At 34.7% G+C, this 19,992-nt stretch overlaps 1 protein-coding gene across 2 annotated transcripts in view; it reads left to right on the plus strand.

Moving 5' to 3' along the window:
- Nucleotides 1-19,768, plus strand: part of MTAP (methylthioadenosine phosphorylase) — a 62,527-nt gene extending 42,759 nt beyond the window's left edge. For both annotated transcript variants that reach the window (XM_074280738.1, XM_074280737.1), the window contains exons 6-8: nucleotides 892-1,131; nucleotides 3,621-3,743; nucleotides 18,993-19,768. In XM_074280738.1, coding sequence (XP_074136839.1) covers nucleotides 892-1,131; nucleotides 3,621-3,743; nucleotides 18,993-19,031 — 402 coding nt within the window. In that variant the 3' untranslated portion in view covers nucleotides 19,032-19,768. The remainder of the gene's footprint in view (nucleotides 1-891; nucleotides 1,132-3,620; nucleotides 3,744-18,992) is intronic.
- Nucleotides 19,769-19,992: the final 224 nt, after the last annotated feature.

The raw sequence follows: 19,992 nt of genomic DNA on the forward strand, positions 1-19,992 counted from the left end.
CATCACAAGACCATTGGAACTGGTTTGAATCACTCACTGTTGAAGAGAGCCAAATTTGTCATAGCTGATTATTACATAATTTTGTTGTTGCTGTGTACAATGTTCTCTTGGTTCTACTCACTTCACTTAGCATCAGTTTGTGTAAGTTTCTCCAGGCCTCTCTGAAATCAACCTGCTGATCATTTCTTAAAGAACCATAATATTCCATAACTTATTCAGCCATTCTCTGATATTTCTAGTTCTTTGACACTACAAAAAGGACTGTTACACATATGGACCCTCTTGGGGATATAGGCCCAATAACGACACTGCCGAATTAAAGGTTATACACTGTTTGATAGCATAGTTCCAGATTGCTCTCCAGAATGGTTGCATCAGTTCACAACTTCACCAACACTGTATTAGTGTCCCAGTTTTCCCACAAACCCTCCAACATGCATCATTATTTTTCCTGTCATCTTAGCCAATCTGAGAGGTGTTAAAACATGGTATTTTAATTATATGTGTATCATATTGGAACTCATGTTGTTGGCAAGATGACTTTTACCTTCTCTTATATACTCCTTTCCCTCTCCTATTCATTTTTTAATTTCTAGGCCAATAGTTTCTAATTATTTTTAAAATATAAGGATCTTTTTAAAATTTTAATTTCAAAAAATTTCACAGCAAATTCTCAAACATTAGAAATTACAGAATAACATTGATAACACTTGATGCATATATGGATTGAAAAGGTCACATGACCTACATCCCCTGTAGATCAAAAGAGTACTAAAGAGTTAAAGCCATTGTCCTACATTACTGAAACATTATCTTGTAGATGTACCTTTAAGAAATTGAGAGATAATTTTTGATGGCTATGGGATTTTTTGGTTGGTTGCTTTGTTTTAGGTTCTCATAGAGACTGCTAAGAAACTTGGACTCAAGTGTCACTCAAAGGGAACAATGGTAACCGTGGAGGGACCCCGTTTTAGTTCTCGGGCAGAAAGCTTAATGTTCCGTGTTTGGGGAGGAGATCTTATCAACATGACAACAGTTCCAGAGGTCGTGCTTGCCAGAGAAGCTGGAATTTGCTATGCAGCCATTGCTATGGCAACAGATTATGATTGCTGGAAAGAGCATGAAGAGGCGGTGGGTAGAAGCTCTTTCCTTATAGAAGTCACTTATTTGGTGAAAATATTTAATAGCTATAAGTCCATTCAGAGAAAGTTCTTTAGTAAGTAAGCTCTTTAGAACTAGTTCTGTGTTTACACACTCCCTAGGATTTTGCAATATTTCAAAATCTGCTTTTGAGAAATAGAGTTGAGACTAGTTTTTGTTATTTATAGAAGCACTATATTGTAGAAAAATTTCCTCTTTTCAGTTTTTAGGGGAAACTTATCTTAAATACTCTTTTTGGCAAGGAGTTAAGGACAAACTAATTTCTAAATGATCAGTTATTTTGCAAAATTGTCTACATTTCTAAGATCTCCAAACAATTTTGGAAATGTGGCTTTATTATAAATAGGAACAATTCTGGTTCAGTGTGAAGTTTGCTTGGATTAACTTTTTATTCATTTGTCTTCTCCTATTCCCTAAAAAAAAAGGGGTGGGGAGCTTTTAAAGAAGATATTGTTCATGGTTTGAATAATTCAAGAATCAGCTTAACCCCATAGTTTTCACTGGTCATCGAATGGAAAATTTCAAATCTGAGTGTTCTTCACTGGGAAGCGCGAATTTTAAGATAAAATGGAAAGAATTTTAGAAGCGAGATAATTTTAAGATAAAATGGAAAGAATATTGGTCTAGAAATCAGAAAACCAAGTCTTTTTTTTTTTTTTTTTTTTTCTGAGGCTGGGGTTAAGTGCCCAGGGTCACGCAGATAGGCAGTGTTAAGTGTCTGAGACCAGATTTGAACTCGAGTCCTCCTGAATTCAGGGCTGGTGCTCTATCCATTGCGCCACCTAACTTCCTTAAAAACCAAGTCTTTAGAATTAACTCTATAACCCTGGGCTGGTTTGCTTTTATCTTTTTGGATCTCAGTTTCATTATCTATTGACATGCTAGAGTTCAGTGAAAGGATCTCTAAAATTCCTTTTATTTCGAAAGCCTTCTGATGGCAGAAGATCTGTTCTTTGCTGACCCACATGTGCAGATTGCCTTGGAGGAAATAACCAGTCACATAGTACTTTACAATTTACAAGCTACTTTCCTTATAGCATCCCTGCAGAGTAGGTAGTATTATTACTCCCATTTTACAGATGAGGAAATTGAGGCTTAGAGAGGTTAAGATGGTCACACACCTACTTATTGTAGATAGCACAATGCATAGGGTTCTGGGTGGACAGGGTGTGGAGTTAGAAAGACTCAATTTCCCAGGTTAAAATTTGGCCTTGGACTGTGACTCTGGAAAAGCCACTTAACCTTTTTGGCTTCAGTTCCTCATCTGCAAAATGAATTGGAGTAGTAAGTGACAAAAAATTCCAGTATCTTTTTCAATAAAACTCCAAGTAGGGTCATGGGGAGTTGGACAAAACTAAAAATGACTGAATAACAGCCACATTTGGGACTTGACTCCGGGTCTTATTTCATGTAATATTTTTTTCCACCACATTCCTCTTTGGCTATGAAAAAAACAGGGACCAAATTTGGGGAGAATGCAGCTTCCTAAAGTAAATCACTTCTGAAAGGTGAATGTTAGAGTAGAGTGCATAAATGAATGATTTGTTTGAACACAGGTATATATAATACAAACGAGAAAATATTCTTGTAAGGAGACAGTAGGATACCCCATATGATGCCTATATGTCTAGGAAAAAGAAATACTTAATTAAGAAATACTTATCTAAGAAAATCTGTTAGCAAAATGCTTCTATATCTTGTCAGAAAAGCTGGCTGTACAACTTGCAGAAATTTAGTTACATGTTAACCTCCAATTGCATTTGGATTTGACCATGAATAACCTAAATTTTAAAAATCTATAGATCCCCTATCCTTTTCCTTGAGTTTTCCCTCCTTGACGAAGCATTTAATTATTTATATTTATAATAAGGGGGGAAATACTGAGAGAGAATTTCTACTGTTGAAATCATACAGGTCTGTCAGAGCCCTCCAGAATTTGTTTTTGGCAATAACTAAACCCCAGGCATTTGAAGACAGCAAGAGTTTCTCAATTCAGTGATCTTGATTGACCATTTAGGGGTACTTATATTAGGTCAACCAGAATTACACTTGCCCCAGTGATAAATTGTTTTGTTTTGTTTTTAATTTATATGGTTTGTCAGATCATTCTGGAAGAGGAGTCGGAAGACAGGAACTCTTAACTCCCTTTTTTATTTCTTTACCCAGAGTAAAAGGAATGTCTTCTCAGATTAATCTTAGTGTTTGTCTCATTCCAACTCCTTGGAAAATTGAGGCCTAGAGTTACAGAGGGAGTTAGAAGATCCAGTATTTAAATTTAGAGATTCTCTGATTCCAAGTCTAACATTCTTTCAAATTGCCTACTATTTCCTTTAGAAAATTAGATGTTTAGTATAATTAGTAATAAATCATTTTACATAGCTTAAGATATCTCTAGATGGATTGGTAGTTACAACATGCAAAGCATCAGGGCTTTTAATGTCACTTGCTATTTTATTTAGGTTTCAGTTGATAATGTCATGAAGACTCTGAAAGAAAATTCAAATAAGGCCACTAGTTTACTTCTTACTGCAATACCACAGATTGGGTCTATGGAATGGAAAGAAACCCTGCGCAGCATGAAGGTAAGTCTTCAAAAAAAAAAAAAAAACCCAAATTTGCAGAGGGACAAGATGTAAAATAGACAGCTCTTTGACATCAATCTCTGAACAGGTTTTGAAGGGTAACAAATTTCCAGCAGAAGATATTTTAGAAAGATTTTAGGAAAGTTCTATCTCAACTGTACAGGGTGGGATGCGGCTCAGCACAGGTGCAGCATAAGGAGACTCAGGTTGAACCCTCCATGGTGAGTCTAGTGCGAGGCTCTTAGCCAAAATACATCAGCAGTGGCTGCTCTGTTCTGGTCCAGAAGCCAGTGAATCAGCAGACTAGCTATGAGACTTCCAGTGCAGTTAAAGAAGGCAAATGGTGAATCCCTGAACCCCAGCATAACAAAGGGATTAACACACAGCATGGAAAAGAAGCCAACAGCACTGACCCTATGGCATGATAAAACCCCTCTCTGTCATCCTGTAGAAAAATGGGACAATTTCCCTGTTTCCCTAAAAGTAAATCTCAACCTTTAAAAATGAAAAAAAGAGCAAAAATAACTCTACCATAGAGAGCTGTTTTGGGGCCAGGGAAGAACAAACCTTAAACCCTGAGGTCATTAAAAGTAAAACATCTCCAGATGAAGCCTCAAAGGGTGATATGATTTCATCTCTAAATCTAAAGGCTCTCTTGGAAGAATTTTAAAAGTCTTAAAAGAGGGTTAGAATAAATATGGGAGCACCAGCCCTAAAGTCAAGTATGGTCTCAGACTAAGCTGTGTGATCCTGGGCAAGTGATCCATCAGCAAAAATAAAGAAAAATATGGAGAAAGGCAATGATAATTTTGGAAAAGGAAACATAGGAAATGTCTTAAGAAAATAATTCCTGGGGGCGGAGCCAAGATGGCGGAGAAGAAACACACGTCTCTGTGAACGTCCTCACTCCCTCACAAACAATTAGATAAATTAAGTCTCAGAATTAGCTCAGGACTGACAGATACCACAAGGACTGGAAGCAGGACTTACCAGCTGAAGAGAATCTGGAGTTTCAACAGGAAAGGTCAGTTCCCAGGGGAGGAAGAAGAGAGACCAGCACAGACGGTGGGGTAGTGGCACACTGCGCCCATTGCGCTGGGAAGGGCTCTGGGATCAGAGAAGCCACTGAGGTAAAGGAATCTGGCACAGGCCATTAGCTCTTCTCTGCTAATTATTTAGCAGTTCAGAAGAGAAAGCCAAAATATTTTAAAACTCAGATTAGATTTTCCCCGGACCCTGGAGGTGACTCAGCAGATCTCGGCACCAGGGGGTGTGGCCTCAGCTACCTCCTGAGAATAGTTAAGAGATTGACAAGTGGGTGGATACGGCCCAAGGCAACACACACTGCCTAGTTTAGCTGGAGGGAGTGGAACTCAGCTCCAGGAAGTCCCAGAGAAGCAGAACCTTTGAACTAGGGACCGCGGTTTCTGGCAGACACTTCCAGTTTGAGCACAGGGGCTTTTCACGTCACCTGCTGCAGACATCCACGCCCCACCGGGACACATAGGCTGAGCTTTGTGCTGTCTTTACTATTCTACGCCCTCGAAGCACAGCAGTGCTAATCACCTCTGAGGCACTTCCAGGGAGGGGGTGGGGAACTCTCTCCCAGAGCTCTATCTTAGCTCAGGTGCAGGAGCTGCTGCATCCATCCGGTCTGGGAGGAAGCTGGTAAAGAAGTAAATAAATAATTTCCTACCCCAGGGACAGACCCCAAAAGATTTTTAAAATATGAACAAAAAAGCCAGAAAAACCATAGATTCCTTCAACACAGAGAAAGAGCGGGTATCCAACCCCGAGGAAGTTAACAGCAGAGAGTCAGCAGATAACAACCTAAAGGAGAACGATCCCTGCCCCCCATCACATAACTCTCTCCTAGAAGAAACTCTTAAAAATTTTTTTTTTTAAATTTTTTTTTTATTTTATATATATATATATATTTTTATAATATAATCCCTTGTATTCATTTTTCCAAATTACCCCCCCTCCCTCTATTCCCTCCCCCCGATGACAGGCAATCCCATACATTTTACATGTGTTACAATATAGTCTAGGTACAATACATGTGTGTGAATATCATTTTCTTGTTGCACAATAAACATTAGAATCCGAAGGTACATGCAACCTGGGCAGACAGATATTAGTGCTAACAATTTACATTCACTTCCCAGTGTTTCTTCTCTGGGTGTAGCTACCTCTGTCCATCATTGATCAACTGGAAGTGAAACTCTTAAAAAATTGAGGGAGATTGAAGAAAAATGGGGAAAGGAAAGGGAAGCTATGATAGAGAATAACAACGTCCTGAAATTGGAGTTGGAAAAAATAAAGAATTCACAGGAGATGCAGGGAAACAAAATTTATGAATTAGAAAAGGTTAAAAAAACACAGGAAAGTAGGATTTCTGAATTGGAAAAGATAAAAAAGTCTCAAGAAAATAGAATTTCTGAATTGGAAAAAGAAAATAATTCTCAAAAAAAAAAAATTAGGGAAATGGAAAAAAATTCAATAGAGCAAAATAATTCATTTAAAAACGAAATTGGGCATTTACAAAAAGAACTAAAAACTGTGAAAGAAGAAAATAACTCCTTAAAAGTCAGGATGGAACAAATAGAAATGAATGATTCACAGAGAACCCAAGAATCAGTCAAACAAAACAAAAAAAATGAGAAGCTGGAGAACAACGTCAAATACTTACTGGGGAAATCTATAGACCTGGAAAATAGATCTAGGAGAGATAATCTGCGGATTATTGGACTTCCAGAAAACTATGACCAAAAAAAGAGCCTAGATTCTATTTTACAGGAAATTATCAAAGAGAACTGTCCAGAGATAATAGAAACAGAAGGGAAAGTAGATGTGGAAAGAATTCATCGAACTCCTTCTGAAATAGACCCTAAAAAAAGAACACCACGGAATATTGTGGCTAAGCTGCAGAATTACCACACAAAGGAGAAAATCCTGCAAGCAGCTAGAAAAAAACAATTTAAATACCAAGGTGCCACAATAAGGGTCACCCAAGATCTGGCTGCCTCCACATTAAAAGATAGAAGGGCCTGGAACCTGATATTCCGAAAGGCAAAAGATCAAGGACTGCAACCGAGAATGAACTACCCAGCTAAGTTTAGCATCTTTTTCCATGGAAGAAGATGGTCATTCAATGAAACAGAGGAATTCTATATGTTTCTAAGAAAAAAACCAGACTTAAACAAAAAATTTGATCTACATCCACAAGACTGAAGAGAAACAGAAAAAGGTACACAGAAACCTTGAGAACTGTAACTCTGTTGTGGGTATATAAAAAATACTCAAGGATAATTTGATTTTACTGATATAAAAGAAAAAAAGGGGGGTGTAGTAAAGGGAAGGAGGTCGGTTCAGAAAAAGGGGAAGGAGTGATAAAAAGAGGGAAACTACATCCCAGGAAGAGACATAGAAAATACACCATATCTGAGGGAACTTAGTGAGGGGGAGAATCATTGTGTGAATCTTACTCTCATCAGAAGAGGCTCAAAGAGTAAATAATTAACATATTTGTTTTTCAGAGAATTTTCTCTCACCTCATTAAAAGGGGGGAGAGGAAAAGGGAAAAGGAAAAGGGGAATAAGTGAAGGGACTTGGAGGGAGGGGGGAGGGATCCTAAAAAAAAATTTAAAAAAAAAAAAAAAAAAGAGGGAGGGTTGCGCGTCACAAGGGGGGTCTGTAAATTAAATATCGGGGAGGGGGATCAGGGGGGTCAAGGGAAAAAAGCATAATCTGGGGATAATACGATGGCAGGAAATACAGAATTAGTAATTTTAACTGTAAATGTAAATGGGATGAACGATCCCATCAAACGGAGACGGATAGTAGATTGGATCAAAAAGCAGAACCCTACAATATGTTGCCTACAGGAAACACACTTAAAGCAGGGAGATACATACAGAGTAAAGGTAAAAGGTTGGAAAAGAGCCTATTATGCTTCAGGTAAAGCCAAAAAAGCAGGGGTAGCTATCCTTATCTCAGATCAAGCAAAAGCAGAAGTAGATCTCCTTAAAAAAGATAAGGAAGGAAACTATATCCTGCTGAAAGGTAGCATAAATAATGAAGCCATATCAATACTAAACATATATGCACCAAGTGGTATAGCATCTAACTTTCTAAAGGAAAAGTTAAGAGAACTGCAAGAAGAAATAGACAGTAAAACTATAATAGTGGGAGATCTCAACCTTGCACTCTCAGATTTAGACAAATCAAACCACAAAACAAACAAGAAAGAAATTAAAAAAGTAAATAGAACATTAGAAAAACTAGGTATGATAGACCTTTGGAGAAAACTGAATGGCAATAGGAAGGAATATACTTTCTTCTCAGCAGTTCATGGATCCTATACAAAAATTGACCATATACTAGGACATAAAGATCTCAAAATTAAATGTAGGAAGGCAGAAATAATAAATGCCTTCTTCTCAGATCACAATGCAATAAAAGCTACATTCAGTAAAAAGTTAGGGGTAAATAGACCAAAAAGTAATTGGAAACTGAATAATCTCATCTTAAAGAATGACTGGGTGAAAGAGCAAATTATAGAAACAATTAACAATTTCACCCAAGATAATGATAATGATGAGACATCATATCAAAATCTTTGGGATGCAGCTAAAGCGGTAATAAGGGGAAATTTTATATCTTTAGAGGCTTATTTGAAGAAAATTGAGAAAGAGAAGATTAACGAATTGGGCTTACAACTTAAAAGGCTAGAAAAAGACCAAATTATAAACCCCCAACCAAAAATTAAACTCGAAATACAAAAATTAAAAGGAGAAATCAATAAAATTGAAAGTAAAAAAACTATTGAATTAATAAATAAAACCAAGAGTTGGTTTTATGAAAAAGCCAATAAAATAGATAAACCTTTGGTAAATTTGATCAAAAAAAAGAAAGAGGAAAATCAAATTGATAGTCTTACAAATGAAAAGGGGGATCTTTCCACCAATGAAGAGGAAATTAGAGAAATAATAAGGAGTTACTTTGCCCAACTTTATGCCAATAAATTTGATAACTTAAGTGAAATGGATGACTTCCTCCAAAAATATAGGCTCCCTAGATTAACAGAGGAGGAGATAAATTGCTTAAATAGTCCCATTTCAGAAAAAGAAATAGAACAAGCTATTAATCAACTCCCCAGGAAAAAATCCCCAGGGCCAGATGGATTCACATGTGAATTCTACCAAACATTTAAAGAACAATTAGCCCCAATGTTATATAAATTATTTGAAAAAATAGGGGATGAAGGAGTCCTACCAAATTCCTTTTATGACACAGACATGGTACTGATACCTAAACCTGGTAGATCGAAAACTGAGAAAGAAAATTATAGACCAATCTCCTTAATGAATATTGATGCTAAAATCTTAAATAAGATATTAGCAAAAAGACTTCAGAAAATCATCTCCAAGATAATACACTATGATCAAGTAGGATTTATTCCAGGAATGCAGGGCTGGTTTAATATTAGGAAAACTATTAATATAATTGACCATATTAATAATCAAATTAATAAGAACCATATGATCATCTCAATAGATGCAGAAAAAGCATTTGACAAAATCCAACATCCATTCCTACTAAAAACTCTTGAGAGTATAGGAATAAATGGATTATTCCTTAGAATAATCAGGAGTATATATTTAAGACCGTCAGTAAGCATAATATGCAATAGAAATAAACTGCAACCTTTCCCAGTAAGATCAGGAGTGAAACAAGGTTGCCCACTATCACCATTACTATTCAATATAGTACTAGAAACGCTAGCCTCGGCAATAAGAGCCGAGAAAGAGATTCAAGGAATTAGAGTAGGAAATGAGGAAATTAAACTATCACTTTTTGCAGATGACATGATGGTATACTTAGAGAACCCCAAAGACTCTGCTAAAAAGCTACTAGAAATAATTCAAAATTTCAGCAAAGTGGCAGGATACAAAATAAATCCACATAAATCCTCGGCATTTTTATATATCACTAACAAAATGCAACAGCAAGAGATACAAAGAGAAATTCCATTCCAAACAAATGTTGATAGTATAAAATATTTGGGAATCCATCTACCAAAGAAAAGTCAGGAATTATATGAGAAAAATTACAAAACACTTGCCACAAAAATAAAATCAGATTTAAATAATTGGAAAGACATTCAGTGCTCTTGGATAGGCCGAGCGAATATAATAAAGATGACAATACTCCCCAAACTAATCTATTTATTTAGTGCTATACCAATCAGACTCCCAAGAAACTATTTTAATGACCTAGAAAAAATAACAACAAAATTCATATGGAAGAATAAAAGGTCAAGAATTGCAAGGGAACTAATGAAAAAAAACTCAGAGGAAGGTGGTCTAAGTGTACCTGATCTAAAGCTATATTATATAGCAGCAGTCACCAAAACCATTTGGTATTGGCTAAGAAATAGACCGGTAGATCAGTGGAACAGATTAGATACAAAGGACAAAAAAGGGTACATCTATAGCAATCTAATCTTTGACAAACCCAAAGATTCCAACATTAGGGATAAAAATTCATTATTCGGAAAAAACTGTTGGGAAAACTGGAAATTAGTATGGCAGAAATTAGATATGGATCCACACTTAACACCATATACCAAGATAAGATCAAAATGGGTCCATGATTTAGGCATAAAGAGGGAGATAATAAATAGATTAGAGGAACAGAGGATAATCTACCTCTCAGACTTGTGGAGGAGGAAGGAATTTATGACCAGAGGAGAACTAGAGATCATTATTGATCACAAAATAGAAGATTTTGATTACACCAAACTAAAAAGTTTCTGTACAAATAATACTAATGCAAACAAGATTAGAAGGGAAGTAACAAATTGGGAAAATATTTTTAAAAACAAAGGTTCTGACAAAGGTCTCATTTCCAAAATATATAGAGAACTGACCATAATTTATAAGAAACCAAACCATTCTCCAATTGATAAATGGTCAAAGGATATGAACAGACAATTCTCAGAGGAAGAAATTGAAACTATATCCACTCACATGAAAGAGTGTTCCAAATCACTATTGATCAGAGAAATGCAAATTAAGACCACTCTGAGATACCACTACACACCTGTCAGATTGGCTAAGATGACAGGAACAAATAATGACAAATGTTGGAGGGGATGTGGGGAAATTGGGACACTAATACATTGCTGGTGGAGTTGTGAAAGAATCCAGCCATTCTGGAGAGCAATCTGGAATTATGCCCAAAAAGTTATCAAACTGTGCATACCCTTTGACCCAGCAGCGCTACTACTGGGATTATATCCCAAAGAAATACTAAAGAGCGGAAAGAGACATATATGTGCCAAAATGTTTGTGGCAGCTCTTTTTGTTGTAGCTAGAAACTGGAAGATGAATGGATGTCCATCAGTTGGAGAATGGTTGGGTAAATTGTGGTATATGAAAGTTATGGAATATTATTGCTCAGTAAGAAATGACCAGCAGGAGGAATACAGAGAGGGTTGGAGAGACTTAAATCAACTGATGCTGAGTGAAATGAGCAGAACCAGAAGATCACTGTATACTTCAACAACGATACTGTATGAGGATGTATTCTGATGGAAGTGGAAATCTTCAACATAAAGAAGATCCAACTCACTTCCAGTTGATCAATGATGGACAGAGGTAGATACACCCAGAGAAGAAACACTGGGAGGGGAATGTAAATTGTTAGCACTAATATCTGTCTGCCCAGGTTGCATGTACCTTCGGATTCTAATGTTTATTGTGCAACAAGAAAATGATATTCACACACATGTATTGTACTTAGACTATATTGTAACACATGTAAAATGTATGGTATTGCCTGTCGTCGGGGGGAGGGAATAAGGGAGGGGGGGTAATTTGGAAAAATGAATACAAGGGATAATATTATAAAATATATATATATATATAATAAAAAAAAATTAAAAAAAAAAAAAAAAAAAAAAAAGAAATCATCAAGGAAAACTGCCCTGATATCCTAGACACATAGGCTAAAATGGTGATAGAAAGAATCCTCTGAATCCTGAAAGAAAACTCAAAAATGAAAACACCAAGGAATATTGTAGCTAAATTCCAGAATTATCAGATTAAGGAGAAAATATTGCAAGCAGCCAGAAAGAAACAATTAACATATTTTTTAAAAGTCAGATTATCTAGGACCTAGCAGCTTCCACTTTAAAGAATTGAATATGACAGTCCTCAAGGCAAAGAAGCTTGGACTGAAGCCAAGAATCAGCTATCCAGCTGATCTAAGCATTATCTTTTAGAGAAAAAAGATGGACATTCAGGGGATTTTCAATTATTTTTGATGAAAAGACCAGAGTTGAACAGAAAATTTGATCGTCAAATACAAAAAACTCAAAAGAAGCATAAAAATGTAAAAAAAAAAAAGAAAAAAAAAAACCTTATGTTTTTTAAAAGGTTAAAATGTTTACATCCCCACATGGGACATACATATATATATATATATATATATATATATATATATATATATATATATATATATATATATATATATATATAATTTGATTTTATTGTGATGATATAAAAAAGAATATGGATAGAAAAGTTATTGTACAGGAAAGGGGAGGGAGGGGAATTAAATTGGGGTTAAAAAAATGAAGAGGCAAAAAAGACCTATTACAGTTGAGGGAAAGAAGACAGGGAAATGTGCAAGGCTTGAACGTTAATGTCACCAGATTTGGCTCAAATCAAACTTTTCTCTTCCTATAGGGAAGTAGGAGGAGAAAGGGGAAAGGAAATTAAGAAGGGAGAATAGAAGTAGAAGGAGAAAGTAGAGGCTGTAAAAGAGGAGAACTGATTGAGGGATGTGCTAGTCAGAAGCTTGTTTAGAGAAAAAGGTGGAAAGGAAAGAAAAATAGAATTTGGGGAAAAATTAGGATGGTAAGAAATATAGAGTTAGTCATTTTAATTGGGAATGGGATGGGATGAACTTTCCCATAAAATGGAAGTGGATAGTAGTAGATGGGATTAAAAACTTTGATTCGAAAAAAAGACGAAATTATTAAAAATGGAAAAGGTTTACCATCATTGAAGAAAAAATCAAAGCAATAAGTAGAAGCTACTTTGCCCAATTCTATGCTTATAAATCTGATAATATAAATGAAATGGGTGGATACTTAAAAAGTATAGATTGCCCCAATTAACAGAGGAAGAAATAAAATTAAATAGTCCTATTTTAGAAAAAGAAATTGAACAAACTATTAATAAACTCCCTAAAAAAAAAAAAAATCTCAAGAATCAGGTAGATTTGCAAATGAATTCTACCAAACATTTAAAAAACAATTAATTTCAATACTATGCAAACTATTTGGAAAAATAGGGAAAGAAGGTCCTACCAAATTCCTTTTTATGACACAGTCATGATGCCTAAACCAGGCAGGGTCAAAAAAGAGAAAGAAAATTATAGACCAATTCCTTAATGATTATTGATGCACACATGTTAAATAAAATATTAGTAAAGAGAGTACAGCAAGTTATCACCAGGATAACACACAAATAGGATTTATACAAGGAATGCAGGGCTGGTTTAATATTAGGAAAACTATTAACACAATTCACTATCAATAAACCCAAATCATATGATTTTCTCAGTAGTTGCATAAAAAATTATCTGACAAAATCCAAAACTCATTCCTATTATGAACACTGGAGAATACAGTAATAAATGGAGTTTTCAAACTATCAGCAAGCATCACATGTAATGGGAATAAATTAGAAGCATTCCCAATAAGATCAGGTGTGAAACAAGGTTACTATTACTATTTAATATTGTATTAGAAATGTTAGTTTTAACAAAAGAAGAAGAAAAAGAGATGAAAGGAATTAGAGTAGGTAATGAAGAAACCAAATTATCACTCTTTGCAAATGATATAATAGTATACTTAGAGAATCAACTAAAAAGCTACTAGAAACAATTCAAACTTTAGCAGCATTTTTATACATTACCAACAAAGTCCAGCAGGCAAATTCCTTTTAAAATAACTGTGGATACTATAAAATGCTTGAGAATCTACTTGCGAAGATAAAGTCAAGAACTATATGAACACAATTACAAAACACTTTCCACACAAATAAAGTCAGGTCTAAACATTTGGGAGAATATCAAGTGCTCATGGGTAAGTTGTACTAATATAAAATGACAGTCTACCTAAATTAATCTACTTATTCAGTGTCATACAAATCAAACTGCCAAGAAATTATTTTATTGAGCTAGAAAAAATAATGATGAAGAATTTCAAGAGAATAAATGAAAAAAAATGCAAATGAAGGTGGCTTAGTTGTACTAGACCTAAAACTATATTACAAAGCAGCTGTTATCAAAGCCATTTGGTGCTGGCTAAGAAATAAAATAGTTGACCAGGGGAAAAGATTAGGTTCAAAAGACACAATAGTGAATGGATAAGAAGAAAAATGGTGAGAAAATTGGAAAATATACATAGAAATTAGATGGTAATTAGACCTAACACAAGATAATATTGAAATGGGTTCATGATTTAGATATAAAGGGTAATTCTCTAAGCAAATTAGGAGAAAAAGGAATAGTCCACATTTCAGAGTTGTGAAGACGGAAGGAATTTATGGAAGAATTAAAGAACATTATGAAATGCAAAATGGATCATTTTGATTATATTAAGTTAAAATGTTTTTGTACAAACAAACAAAACCAATGCAGATAAGATTAGAAGGGAAGTAGACAACTGGGAAAACATTTTTACATTCAAGGGTTCTGATAAAGGCCTCATTTATAAAATATATAGAGAATTGACTAAGATTTATAAAAATTTAAGCCATTCTCCAACTGATAGAGGGACAAAGAATATGAACAGACAATTTTCAGATTAAGAAATTAAAATAATTTCTAGTCATATGAAAATGTGCAAAATCAGAAATGCGAATTAAGATAATGCCTTGAGATAACATACCTCTCAGAATGGCTAAAATGACAGGAAAAGATAATGACGAATGTTGGAGAGGATGTGGGAAAACTAGAACATTGTTAGTGGAATTCCAGCAAGAAACTGGAAACCAAGTGGATGCCTATCAGTTGGAGAATGTCTGAATGGTTTATGGTTTATGAATATTATGGAATATTATTATTCTGTAAGAATCCAATTGATAAATGGTCAAAGGATATGAACAATTTTCAGATGAAGAAAATGAAACCATTTCTAGTCATGAAAAGGTGCTCTAAATCACTATTGATTAGAGAAATGCAAATTAAGATAACTCTGAGGTACCACTACACACCTTTCAGATTGCCTAAGGTGACAGGAAAAGATAATGATAAATGTTGGTGGGAACTGGGACAGTGGTGAAGTGTGAACTTATTCAACTATTCTGGAGAGCAATTTGGAGCTATGCCCAAGGGGCTATCAAACTGTGCATACCTTTGATCTTGCAGTGAATCTACTGGAGCTGTATCCCAAAGAGATAAAAAACAAAAAAGGATTCACATTTGCAAACATGTTTGTAGCAACCCTTTTTGTTCCAAGGAACTGGAAAGTAAGTAGGTTCCCATCAGTTGGAGAGTGGCTGAATAAATTATGCAATATGAATATTATGGAATATTATTCTATAAGAAATTATTAGCAAGGAGATTTCAGAAAAGCCTGGAAAATTTTAACCCGAATTGATGCTAAATGAAGTGAGTAGAACCAAAAGAACATTGTACACAATGACAACAAGGTTATGTGATGATCAACTCTAACAGATTTGGCTCTTTTCATCAGTGAAGTGATTCAAACCAATTCCAACATATATTGGATTAATTGTCTAGAGGAGGGGGTGGGGAAAGTCAGGGAGAAAAATTTGGAACACGAAGTTTTGCAAGGATGATTTTTGAAAATTATCTTTGCATATATTTTGAAAATAAAAAGCTATTAAAATATTTTTTAATTGAAATTTAAAAAAAAAAACTGAACTTGCAGCAGAAGACAAATAATGGGTTGCTTCACTACATTCATCCCTTAGCTATGGTTTTCTTTCCCTACCTCTGTCCTGCTTTCCTGCTTTCCACCCCTACTCTCTCCCCTTTCCCCACCATTTTTCACTTTATATGTATTTTCTTGGCAGGCTTATCCTGTTATATTGCCTCATAATTTATAACTTTAGGTTTGAAGAAACCTTGAAGCCAATTTAGCTGAATATGAACCTAATCAAGAATCTCCAATCCTAAATCCAACAGGTCTCACTACCTTTCAAGGAAGCCTACTTATACTTTTGATACTTTTAAAGCATGATGATTGCCTTTCTATGAGAGATATTTAATGTAAATAAAGCCTAAAGCTTTTTATTAGGTAAATTTCTGATAATTTTTATTAGGATAATCTCTGATAATTTAATTTGGTTTAATCTGACACAATGGAAAAGCAATAATCGTTGAAAGAGAAAGTTTCCTAACTCTTCCTCTACCTCCAAAAAATGTTTGTGAATACTGTTTCTTTGCTTTTGGCAATATTATGATAATAACTATTATGAAAGAGTATATGAAATTTCTTTTAATTATCTTACTTTTTTTGTCCCCTTTTCTCTCCAATTAAAAAGGAGCAAAATGCTCAAAATTGTTCTAATTCTTTCTGTCTCTGTCTCTCTCAGACACACATACACAGAGTTACTGTGCTAGAAAGTTCAGTTCAAATATACACAACCCAAAGCATGCTCTGTGCAGATATCATGTACAGTAAGCATCTAATAGTTTTAATAATCTGTTTATTTACCTATTTGTTTGGCTTAGGGAGCCAATCTAAGATTCTGCCAGAGAAGTCTCTTCTATGACCGATGGCAGCAGATTTGCAGGTTACTTGCAATTCTGTGAGGAGCAATCTAGAATAATTACCTAGTTTTATAATAAATGTTCAAATAGTACCTATATAAAAAGTAAAATAAATTCAATGAAAGAACAAAAAGTATCATGTGATTCTGAAAATCTGAGGTTATGGCTTTGAATAACTTGACAAAGTGTGATAAAGAACAATTTTGTTGTATTTTTCACTAAGAAAAGCGTTTTTCAGTAGAAGAAATTTTCATCGTCAGTCAGAAGTGTTTTGTGAATATCTCCTTTCATAGACTATAACTGTCATTGGATTTTTTCCTAAAGCCTAGGTTATCCAGGTTATAGCTCTCAAATGCAATAATATTTGTATTTAGTAAATATTATAAGCAAAACTGCTTACTCTGCTAATGAGCTACTTCACCCCACATGCCTGCATTTCTGCCAATCCAGTCCTCTTCCATTAAGCTTTTGCTACTCCCCTTAACCAGTTTTCTCTTTAAATTAAATCTTTTATTTTTCTATTTCTATTATTTCAAATCTACCTTGTACTAAAATTATTATACTATTATTATTATTAAGTTTGCCTTCCATGTGCATTTAATAGGCATTAGATGAATAGTGAAAAGAGAGCATCAGACCTGGGTTCAAATCATCTCAGGACATGTATAGACCTTGTGACTCTGGACAAAGCATTTAACTCTCTCAGTTCTCTGGGCAGTTCTTGTTAAAGACAGAAGTTTCTTAAGCACAAGAGTGCTCTCTGCCTTAAGAATATTGATTTAATAGTTGTATAGAGGGGCAGCTAGGTGGCACAGTAGATAAGAGTGCTATGCTTGAAGTGTAAATGAGCCAGAGAAGGAAATGGCAAATGGGCTACCCAAATGGGATAATGAAGAGTTGGATATGACTGAACAATAAAAATTACACAGAAGAGCGTTGCTACATCTAAGGCAAATAGTGAGCCACTATGCAAGTTAAATCTCCCTGTGGGCTACATTTTAATCTTGTTCTAATGTTGGGTTTTGTTTTTTGTTTTGTTTTGTTTTTTTATCAAATTGTTTCCAATTATATTTTGATCTGGCTTTGAAGGCACTAGGGAGTGTTGCTGTGGCATTTGACTTGAGGGCAGCATTTTGACCCTAGGCGACTGGTACTGAGAAAGAATTAGAGAAGGGAAAAGACGTGTGTGTGTGTGTGTGTGTGTGTGTGTGTGTGTGTGTGTGTGTGTGTGTGTGAGAGAGAGAGAGAGAGAGAGAGAGAGAGAGGTGTCACTTAGTACTGGCAAGGATCTTAGAGGTCACTTAGCCTAAGTTTCTCAATTCATAAATGAGGAAACTTGAGGCCCAAGGATGTTTTTGAATTGTCTGTGATCAAATACCTAGTAAATAGCAAAGTGGAATTTAAACCCAAATACTGACCTTAAATCCAGTGCTATTCCTATTGTATCACACTGCTTCCCTATTACACTTTTGGTTGTATCCCTGATCTTGGGAACTAGATAAGTAATAGAGGCTACTCTCAGATCAGAAAAGGATGGGGGGATTAAGTGTATCTCTAAGTCACATATTAATGAGCAACCTTAGGGCTCTCTTAGGTCTCCAAATCTAGGATTTTTCTAAAAACTTAGCAACGAAAAACAAGGCTTTCATTTCTACTTTAATTATTCCCCTTTCTTGCAGCTTATATGTAGTAATATGTTTAGAAGAATTGTACATATTTAACCTGTACTGAATTACTTGATGTCTAGAGAAGAGGTAGAGGAGAGAGGAAGAAAGACAAGGTTTTGCAGTGGTGAATGTTGAAAATTATCTTTGCATATATTTTGAAAAATAAAAAGCTATTATCATTCTTGCAGCTTATTTTTCTATTATTAATAAAAATAACAATAAGAGTAGAAATGAAAGCCTTGTTTTAGTTGCTAGGTTTTTTTAAATTAAGGAGAATTTCCATGTATAAGTTTAAATCATCTACACATGAATTGTTAGGGGCTTGCAAAAAAATAGTACAATTGAATGGGGTTTGTGACAAATTTTCCTGAGGATATCAGGGAGGCATTAGGATGTAATAAATGCAAAGAGCACTGGACTTGGGTTAAAAGACTTAGCTCCTTAGCATGGTTGCATCATGATGTGTGTAGTGGGAAGGACCCTAGATTTGAAGATCTAAGAGAGCCCTAGGGGTTAGCCCTATTGCTTCTTGTTAATAGTTATGTGTCTTGGGGATATACTTAATGTCTCTGATCCTTTTCTATCAGTGGAATCTTGTTAATAGGTATCTTCCTCTTTACCAGAAGCTCATATAGTTGTAGCTTTCGATTTGTCCTGAGAGATTGTGACATGTGCTATTTTCTAGTAAAGAAAGCCCAATAAATTATTACTTGTTTATAGTGATCTATTTGAATTAATGAACTTGTTGTTGTCTTTATTTCAGCATGTGGTCCAGTTTTCCATCATTTTACCAAGACACTGAAATAGTGCGGATACTCTGAGGAACTTCTCCAGTACTTTCCAGGATGTATAATTATGACAAATAATAGAAAATCACATTCTCTGAATCACTTGTGAAATAGTTGTGGTAGTAAAAGACCATATCTTCTCAGAGAGTTTACTACTATGGCATGGTAGCTTCAGAAGTAAGTAAGCCTGCAGATTTCAAAAGATACTTGAAGGCAAGCTACCATCCCAGTATCTTTAATGTTTACATGTCTAGAAGAAAGAATATGAAAATGGCTCATTTCTCCCAACATTAAATGCTAACAACATATTTGTGCTTCATTTTCATTACCTATATTTCCAAAACAAGTTATTTTTATGTAGAAATGAAGACAATTCAAGAAAATATATGCATATATATCATAGGCATTTTATTGTTGATAATTTCATCTATTTTTTAAATCTTTGCTGCTTTTGTGAACTTGTGAATTCCTTCACATGTTTTATTAATTTGAACTTTTTTTATTTTTAATGAAATCATTTTCATTTTTATCATAAAGTTAAACTTTTTTTAAAAAATGATGATTGATATTGAACAGAATTTCTGAGGAAAACCATTTGAGCTTGACAAATGATTTGCTTCTGTGGTCTACAACAAAACATTCTTTAAAGTTCATAAACCTTTGTTGTTTGAAATGTTTGTGATCATATTTCAGTTCTATGCTTTGAATATATGTAGACTTGCCTTTGAAATAAATCTTGATCAAAAATAAATCATATGAACTCCTATCTTGTCCTAGTTTGTTCAAGTTGTTAGGAAAAGAAAAACAAAACTATGATGACCACGTTAGCACCCTGAATGTGATGACTGCTTTAGCACCCTGGATATTTTAGAATGAGCTGGAGTCCCAATAAGCAAAAGTCTTTATTCTTTGCAAAAAGAATAAAAAGAAAAAGCAAAAAGGTCTTTATTCTTTGTCTTTAGGAGTAGGAGTGAA

Source organism: Sminthopsis crassicaudata, chromosome 1 (genome assembly GCF_048593235.1).
Source record: "Sminthopsis crassicaudata isolate SCR6 chromosome 1, ASM4859323v1, whole genome shotgun sequence".
Classification (NCBI taxonomy): Eukaryota; Metazoa; Chordata; class Mammalia; order Dasyuromorphia; family Dasyuridae; genus Sminthopsis; species Sminthopsis crassicaudata.